The sequence below is a fragment of the Akebia trifoliata genome, chromosome 15 (assembly GCF_017979445.1).
Source record: "Akebia trifoliata isolate Shusen 1 chromosome 15, ASM1797944v1, whole genome shotgun sequence".
In the NCBI taxonomy this organism is placed as follows: domain Eukaryota; kingdom Viridiplantae; phylum Streptophyta; class Magnoliopsida; order Ranunculales; family Lardizabalaceae; genus Akebia; species Akebia trifoliata.
Window position 1 is genome coordinate 10520504 of NC_141389.1, and position 9414 is coordinate 10529917.

General features: G+C 35.0%; 1 protein-coding gene and 1 long non-coding RNA gene across 7 annotated transcripts; one reads left to right on the forward strand and one right to left on the reverse strand.

Annotated features, from left to right (window-relative positions):
• The first annotated feature begins 871 nt into the window (after nt 1–871).
• LOC147384315 (uncharacterized) lies at nt 872–2685 on the forward strand. 3 transcript variants are annotated; one of them, XR_015172731.1, is made up of 3 exons: nt 872–1196; nt 1831–2181; nt 2394–2515. It is a non-coding gene; the product is annotated as an uncharacterized LOC147384315 (long non-coding RNA). The 3 variants fall into 3 exon arrangements; XR_015172732.1 differs by lacking the exon at nt 872–1196 and adding an exon at nt 2546–2685 and having other exon boundaries at nt 1365–2181; nt 2394–2471; XR_015172730.1 differs by lacking the exon at nt 872–1196 and adding an exon at nt 2542–2675 and having other exon boundaries at nt 1365–2181; nt 2394–2471.
• LOC147384316 (transcription factor ALC-like) lies at nt 2596–8975 on the reverse strand. Of its 4 annotated transcripts, XM_086425886.1 has the most exons (5): nt 7974–8199; nt 7332–7430; nt 7179–7244; nt 7008–7073; nt 2596–6360 (listed from the first exon to the last, which is right to left on the reverse strand). In XM_086425886.1, exons 1-4 carry the CDS (start codon nt 8019–8021, stop codon nt 7038–7040), a joined length of 249 nt encoding a protein of 82 aa, XP_086282012.1. In that variant the 5' UTR covers nt 8022–8199; the 3' UTR covers nt 2596–6360; nt 7008–7037. The 4 variants fall into 4 exon arrangements, 2 of the variants coding, with proteins under 2 accessions (XP_086282012.1, XP_086282011.1); XR_015172729.1 differs by lacking the exon at nt 7974–8199 and adding an exon at nt 8214–8975 and having other exon boundaries at nt 2596–7073; XR_015172728.1 differs by having other exon boundaries at nt 2596–7073; nt 7518–8193.
• Nucleotides 8976–9414: the final 439 nt, after the last annotated feature.

Sequence of the window (9414 nt, forward strand, 5' to 3'; positions counted from 1 at the left end):
AGTGTCCGATTGTAGACCTTTCAAAATTCTTCAGATTCAATGGATTAATCCTCCTGGCTGGTTAAAACTTAACGTTAATGGGGTGGTTCATGAACCTTCTATGTCTTCTCTAGTGCCTCATGTCATTGCATCATAAATGCACATGGCAGCGGTGGGATCTTTAAACTGCAATTTTATTTCGTATTATTGACCCCCAAACCCTTAGTCAAATAATAATAAGTTATTTTAGATTAAATAAAAACAATAAATGTTGGTGTTCCCAGATCTGACTGGATAAAAAATTTCCCATTATTTTCCACAATTTCTATTTGTTAAATCATCATCATCATCATCATCATAGGCCTACACAAAAACATGGGGACAATTTCTAACTTTTAATTAAAAAGAATGTGATAGATCTGACAGTTACAATCATCCAATCAATATTTGTAAAATATCTTGTAAGAACAAGTATGACCACTTAATAGCTATGTAACAAGGATACAGACAAGAACATGGACATGCCTTTACATCCAACCTGAATATGAGGTCTCTAACATGATACCTTTGAGAAACTCGAAACATGCATACAAACTGTAATATAATATTTAGTTGTATTTAACTCGGAAATGTATTCCAAAATAAAAATAAATTAAGGAATAAATGACAGGTAAAGAAATAACTCTATACACCATTGCTTAATAAATATAGAACTCTAATATTAAAATCATGATTGTGTTTAGCTCAATGAATTAGTTACACCACCCCACTTTCAAGAGAGTGCACGTGTTGCTGTGTCCAACCACTACAAGAAAACTCATAAATAGCGACAACATCTAGCGACAGCTCATTTTACTGGGCTGCTAAAATGTAATTTACCGACCATGTCGCTGTAGAGTTTCTTTTGCACCGTTTATTTCTAAAACCTTTCTTCCCATTCTCACGTCTTATTTGCAAGAGCTCACAACTCAAGCTCTCTCTCGATCGATCCAAAACCTTACAACTTGAGAAAGCTTGCCATTGCCTCTTTCTCTAGATCCATCCAAAACCTCACAACTCGAGAAAGCTCACCCTCGCCTCTCTCTCTTGATCGATCGATCCAAAACCTCATAACTCCCTCACTCAGATCGATCTCTCTCGATCAATCAATCGATTTTGGTTCTTCTAAAACGAATCAAATTGGCTGAGAACTAGGGTTTCTTATCGATCACATCAAGGTAACTATCTATGTGTTTTTGTGTCGTGGATCTAGGGTATGTTTCAGACGAGAAAGGTCGATTTTATTTTTCCTACTTGATTCAATCGATCTAAGGTACTCGATTCCACTAAATTTAAGATCCAAATTTTCTTCTTCAACATGTGCTACTACTACAATTGTTTTCTTGTGTAGGACTTGTCTATTTTTTTAAACTAATTCTATAAGAGTTCTGATCCATAATGGTGTCTACGTGGCACATTTTGATTGCAGAATAAACACATTGGGCTGTCTGCACAGCTTTTGGTTAGGAGCCCAAGGTGTTTTAAACTCCAATTAAAGCATGCCACTTAGACACAACACCTTACTGGATCCACTTAAAGCATGCTAATTCTATAAGAGTTATGATCCTGATTCATTCTATAAATATAAACATATATGTACAAGGAAGTTCCTAGACATGTTTTGTTTGATATTTGTAGATTTCTTACTTCTTTTGATTTTTTTGTGGTTGAGTTTGTGTGCTTGCGTGTGAAAATCCAAATTTGTAAGAACAGTGTGTGTGTGTGAAAATCCAAATTTGGAAGAGTGATTCTTCTTAGAGGAGTGAGTCTACATAGTGATGGAATGATGTCATTGAAGTTTCTTGACTACAGAGAGGGGCCTTTCATTACCTATCAAGTTATTGCGATGGATGACAGTGGACTTCCTTTTCCAAGTTAAAAGGGTAATATTATAAGTTTGGGTACCAACTAATTTGTTCCTGTTTCTTGTTACTGCTCAGTGGTGCTCACACTATGCATTTTGTTTCAGCTTTATATACAGTACATCACATGGATTTATTCACAAAATTCTCTAATAGAGTAAAATTTTTATCCCAATATGCTTCTAATTGACTGCAATGATCAACTTATGACAGGAACAATTTATTCAAATGGAAAGGAATGGAGTATCTGCTGCTCTAGATAAGTGACTTGTCATGTGTGAGCTGGCTAACACAATTTGGGGTACAACCACAACATTTTTCAAACAAAATTGATTTGTTATGGCTTTTTTCGTTCACACGAGTGAGTTTAATGGTTGAAAGGTTTTTATGAAATGGAGACTGGAACAAAATATTGACATCTTTTGGCTTGTCTTGAAATAGTTAAACCCTTCCCAAATGCACTTTCAACTCCTTAATATTCTTAGGACATGATTTAGTTGTTTACTGTTGTAGGATGCAGGAGTGCATGCCTTATCAAATGTTTGCCATGTAGACGTGGAGCGCATTAGCAAGAGGAAGCTTGGTGAAGTGGTATTCTATCTGCTAATTTATCATTTATATTCTTTTGACGCAATATATTATTCTCTAATATTACCATTAGATAGGAAACGCATTGCTGGATGATGAAACAGATCAAAAGGGAATGGTAGAGTATGCATGGGATCGCGTAGTTATATATGATCGAGTGTACAACAACATCAAGAACAAGTGCAACTTCTATGATCATGCCTATATCTATTATCTTGCTCTTCTATAATTTTGAATGGTATGCTGTTGTTATTGTAAATCACTCCTGGTCAAAGCATAGTCAAATTTTCTGTGTTGTGAATTTGTTTACTTTCATGAATGCTTAAGCCATATGAGAGATCAAATACGGTTAGCTTTTGAGGTTCAATAGTTTCCCATTTTAGGTTATATTGGAGAGTTTGAGGATGTTGGACAATAGATTCTCATGCGGTATCAATTGATGGACATGAAAATGTACCTGCCAACAACGAGAATGCCTTGACGAAAGCTGTTGCTAAATATTTGGATCAGGTGTTGCTTTTGCTCATTTTATAATATATTGTTTTATATATTATATTGTTTGATACCAAGTCAATTCAAAAGAACATATCAGAATGACGAGGATAGCCATCCATTAAAAACAAACATCTACTCATATCGATGTGGGTTTATATATCCATGTAAAATATTTTTTAAAGAGTATCTGTCCTGCACACACTCATATATGTCTTCTCATGAAAGAATTTCTAGAGGAAAATGGTTAATCTAACACTGATGCTGGTTAAAGTTTGGTAATATCATGATCATCATCGTAATCTATACCTTATCCCAATATCAGGGGTCAAACAACGTGAATCCTTCCTTTTCTCAATTCAGTGTTATCTAAAGCTATGTCCTATGTGAAGGCATGTGAGTTTTGATCTTTTCTCACTACCCTATTCTGTGTCATTTTTGACCATCCTCTCGTCTTTTAGAGGTCTTGACTTTTACCAATACTCTCTTCCCTTGAGCCATCATTGTTCTTTGTATTTCTAGTCAAAACTATCACAATTGATTTGCCTTCATTTTATCTCCTATTGGGATCACTCCTAGATTACGTCAAACGTATTGAGAGTGGTATTGTTTCACTTATGACGATATGCAAGATATATTCCAGGATCATTCACCATGACCTTAAATATTCTAGGTGGACTTGGAGTTTTCACTATTTTTTTCATTACAGGCATCAATTGCATTAGAAACTATGAGAAATTCATTTGAAATGGCTTAGGCATGTGCAAAGGAAACAGAATAACATGATGCAATCATCTTTCTTATTTGGGCTTGAGACCAGGAATGCAAACCTAATGCTCTTAAACAAACCGAAAAAAGAAGAAACAACATGATGTCTTGATAGAAAGGCTCACATTTCTCAATTTTGCTGTTCTAATTTGGATTGCTTTATATCAATTTTCTCCCGAGATTTTACATGAATTGGCAAATCATCCCTCTAGACTCTATAGGATGTGGCTGAGGCTGTATCAAGATTAATTTCATAGTCATACATGTACTGTACCATTGCAGTAATCCTTATCAGTATCCAGGATACATAATTTAGCTACTGCAAAAGCTAATGATAGTGAAAATTACTCTGTTAAAATATTGTCCATGCTTAAAGAAATGCAATAACAATGTGCAACTATATAATGGAAATTTCATAGAATGTAGTGACAGGTTTAAATATATGAAGAGCTTTCAAGTGCACTATCGACAACAATATAGTATTAAAAGAAAACTCATAAAGAACTTATGGTTTTGCTTCCTGCCCATCGAATGGGTTCACTTCAGATTCCATTAGCATGTTTGCCAGAACCAAATATCTTCCATACAAGGCAGCATAAAGATAGTGACAAATGATGAAAGGAGATTAATGATTGGATATAACAAATTAACAATTTTATAAGGAAAAAAACATATTAAAAAGAGATGCTACGAAGGAACACAAAGATGCTTTACCCCCACTCAACATCATCATCATCTTTGCTATACTCCTAGAAGGGGAAAAAAACTCACTCACTAAACCAACACACAGTTCTAAATTCTTGAATAGGAAAATTTGCAACTGTATGAACTGGTTAGCAAGCAACTTTTCATCTTTTAAAGGGGTGACAAATGTGAAGCTGCACCTTTACATGGAAGCTATGTTAAGAGGCTCTTAAAAGGGTTATTCAATGTCTATGTTTCATAAAGAAAGATGAACGCCCAAGCATTAAAGGAGAATATCAGAACATATGGCACACAATAACCCAATCAATGGGTCTCAATTGTAAGTAATTGTTAGAAGAAACTCAAACTTCTGTGGATAAATCTGTCTCATCTTATTTGGAGATCAATAAGATTGTCAGTAGCATATATATACCCCTATTAGCATACCTTAGTTCAGCAAAGAAATAATAGAAACATCAAGAGTGTCAGTAGCATATAAATATAAACTATTAGCATCCACAGAAATTAAACCTGAGCATATATTTAAAAAAATCGGCTTAGATGAAAGAAATATACAGATTTCCTAGATATCACTACCAGTCTTCAGATTTTTTGCCTAAATAGTAGCATTGATGAGTAAGTCAGCCACATGGGTGGATGGAATGTTAGGGGAATCAAAGTAGTTAGTTAGTAATAAACTGACCAATCATCTTTAAATAATACAATGTCAAAGCTACCAAATAAAATATACAAAGATGGATTACAGGGCACACTTGCAGAGATCTCGGTGCCATGTAGGGACATTCTTGTATGTCAAGCGGGCAGTGACATCGAACATAATGATTGCACATTGTCCATGGATAGTACATGAGCAAAGAGAAAGGTAGCAGTTAAATACATAGTGATGCCAACAATGGAGAAAAACAAGAAAGATGAGGGGATAAAAACTTGGAAGGCAAAAGGTAAATCATGGGTTCTACTATGTTGGTCATATGCAAAAAACAAACCTCACGGTTAAAAAAACTTAAAATGTGTATCCAACAGATGTAAATTCACTTTCAAGAACCGGACTGCATTTCTAGAGAGTAGCTTATGGTTTAGAAAACTGAGATTTTTAAACTTATCACAACAGAAGAAAAATCCAGATTGTTTCAGTAAATATCAGTTGAAAACTCAAGCAATTAAACACTTTAGAACTTGATTCATAAAAGGAACTCCACTAAAACTATAACTATAACAATAATTCAAGTCAGAAAAGAAAAACACATGAATTGGTCCAGGCTCAATGGCATTATGAAATAGTAACAGATATTTGGGTAAATAAATCCTTAAAAAACACCATTTAGCCCCATTTCTCTCCAAAGTAAAACAAAAATATGTTCAATGCAGAATTTGTAGGGCTGTAATCAATCAATCGAAAAATAACCATCTGACACTTGAATAATCTGGAAGGAAATCAACACCAAATGTATGTTCATGCCTTCAGAACCCTAACTACCCAACAGAGATAAGCTTAGAAAGCTTAACAATCATACATGAACAAGCACTACAAAACCATATTATGATTAGAAACAATGCACCATTCCATTAGGATTGTATATGTGGTGATCTGATCTAAGCTTAGTATCCAAACAAATAGATGGCAAACTAACAGTAGCTTGAGTATGCAAACCTCAAGAAATAGAAATCAAACATTTGTTTTACATTACAAATCATAAATAGGTTAAATTAGTCAAAACTATGGACCAAAAATATCCAATTCTCATCAGATCCAACAAATGCCGGTATCAGATTGGACGATTTAAAATGAAAATAGTACAAACAATCAGATCTTATTCTGAAACTTACTAATATCCATCTCTAAGTCCTCCAAACTTCTCCTGACCTGCAGTATCCCAGCAGTAGAATCTGATCTTCCCACAGTTTGTGAAGAAATTCAATGGATGAACTTCAACACCAATAGTGGCCAAAGTCGTTAAAGAAAATTTGGGATAGAAATGTAAAAATGCATAAAGAAAGATTTAAAAATTCAGTTTTTACTACAGAGCAAAGGATTCTTGAAACCAGGACAGAGTTACTGTTCCTTAGAATTTCAGTAGAGAATAAGCACCAAGGACATGATTCTTACTCCAATGAAAAATAAGATAAAAACAATTCTATTAGAGGAAAAAAAAAAGCAAAAACTAAGGAGATGCGTAGATGTATTTTTCATTTAGTTAATCATTCCAACTTTACTAATAAGAGAATTGATTTCTCCTTGTTGTTCCAGTAGCAATAAAATTACTGACCCTTTGGAATCAGAACTTTTGACTCTAAGATCCAGAACTTGTTGTTATAGAAAATTGAACTAATTGCTTTGGTCAGTTTATTCAGACAATGCATTTGTCGATCCAAACTTACTAAAGCTTTAAAATCCCTCATCAGAAAAGTTGGAATTTGAAAAGGAAAAAAAGAAACCCAATTAATTGGAATTTTAAACTAAAAACTTAATCATCATCATAATCTCTACAACACCAAAATTACCAAGAAAGGAATAGTCAAAGAAATACCAAAAGGATTGAGATTTACTACCAATGAGAAGTGAAAACTACTCACTTGAACTTGAAGTTGAAGCTGTTTGAGATATTAGATGGCTTCATCAAGCATCGATGCCTTATCCGTCTATCATAAATAGAACATCAAATTGTTCGGTCAGCTATTTGAGCTCAAACCGAACTGGATTCCGAAATTAAGAAAATTAATATAAAATAAAAAAAATTTAAAAACCTTGTTAGAATTTGGAATTAGATTCTGTAAGGCTCTCATTTTCTCATTAATTCGACTCCTCCTCCTCTGTCCAACATTTACAAATATTAATAATTAAACCACTTCAAATCAAATTCCTGAGAAATAGAGATAATTAAGAATGGAAATTTTTACCTTTTCAGATAAATTATGGAATTCTGCAGCTCGGCTTCTCTTGGAAGAATTGCGAGGAGGAACAGGCTTCGAAGATCCCTCTGACACCTCAAAACCCTCCTACATTCAAACAATATCGACCAATTAAACCTCAATTGGATTTGATTTTTAAGGTTAACAATTGAGATTCAACAACAAAACAAACACCTCGCTTTCTCAATGCGAACATCCATAATCCTGGAGAGTTGAAATTCGATTGAGAGATCGAAACCCTAGATAGGTGAAATCCAATAGAGTCTGAGAGAGAGTCGATGAGAGAGATCGAGTTGAATAGAGAAGATAAATCGTGTGAGGCGCAAATTTGATATAAACCTTAGAGATCGAGTTGAATGAGAAAGAAGGCAAAACGATTGATTTGGCACAAAAATTAGGGGATTTCAAATCCAATTCATCTGGTTTTGAGTTCCATAGAGTAATATACCAATCTGAATTGGGAGCAAAATGAGCAAATTATATTTTTTGTCGACTGCAGAGTGTAGAATGAGAATTAGGTTTTTACAGAAATGTTGCAAAGAGGTTCTTTCAGAAAAACTCAGCAAGACTTGGGAGGTATGTTTGTTTGAGAGAGAGAGAGAGAGAGAGAGAGAGAGAGAGAGGGAGAACCTGTTGCCAACGATGGAAGCAAATGGAGACTGAGCTCTTCTTCCCCATCACTAAGAATGAGAAAAATTTACGATTTCGTTCACACACTACAACGACGGTATCAATTTTGGGTTGCTACAGATAGATATAACGACAGTTTATATGAAGCCGTCGTTGTAATTCGCTGCTGCAGAACAAATTTCTTGTAGTGTTCTAAAGTATTTCCTCCTATAGAAAGAATGTTGAGAAATGAAAGGTTACCTAAAGAATGTGGAATCACTCCTCTTAAATTGTTTTTGTGAAGAGCCAATCGAACAAGCTTGGACAGAGAGCCAATCTCGATGGGTATGTTCCCTACGAGATTGTTTTGGCCTAAAAGAAGACTTTTGAGGTTGGACCAGTGCGGCATATTGATTGGAAATTCGCCCATGAATGAATTATTGGTCATTTTGAATTTTTGTAGCCTGAACAAATGACCAACTTCTTGAGGGATTTCACCTTGGAAGTTGTTGTTCTTTAGATTTATGATCCTTGGAAAAGAGAGGTTTCCAATAGAAGGAGATATGGAACCCACCAACCCTTGGGACATGAGGTTCAACTTTAACACCCTTTGATGTCGAGTACAACATGTAACGCCTTACCATTCACAAAAATAGAGAGAATCGTTCCAAGAGCTCATAAGTTGAAAAGGATCATGAGATATCCCATCTTTGAAGGCAAGCAAAGCGAGTCGATCAGTTTCATTTCCTAGGAAAGTATTGCTAGAAGTTGACAAATCGACAAGAACGAGAAGGATGGAATGTAGGAGAAAGAAGCCAGATGCATTCATCCTCGTAATCAAAGTGAAGCTAATTAAAGTTGGTTTGGGTGACTCATGGGGGATCATCTAGAGAATTAAAGAGAGTGCCCTGGCCTCTGGTTGAAGTAGTTGTCGTCATCGTGTACTAAGATTAAACTTGATAACAAAACAATCAAGATTGGAGCTAATGAAAGTGACTAATTGACTTGTGTACATCACTTGGTCAAGCCTTGGGCAAAACTTCCTTGATTGTTGTGCCAATTAAATCAATTTCTCAGGGTTTCCTATCATGTAAATCACGCCCCAATGTGATCTACATGTGGATCCCAACACGAGTAGAGGGAGATGCTTTTATATTCTACTACTACTAGAAGGTACATGTCATGTGCGTGACTTTTATGTACATCACTTGGTCTTGCCTTGGGCAAAACTTCCATGATTGTTGTGCCAATTAAATCAATTTCTCAGGGTTTCCTATCATGTAAATCACGCCCCAATCTGATGATTGTGATCTACATGTGGATCCCAACACGAGTAGAGGGAAATGCTTTTATATACTACTACTAGAAGGTACGTGGCATGTGCTAACGCACATGCATGATAAGTGCTTATTTCTTATTTATAATATCTAACAAAAGGTTTATGTAGATTAGATAGTTTAAA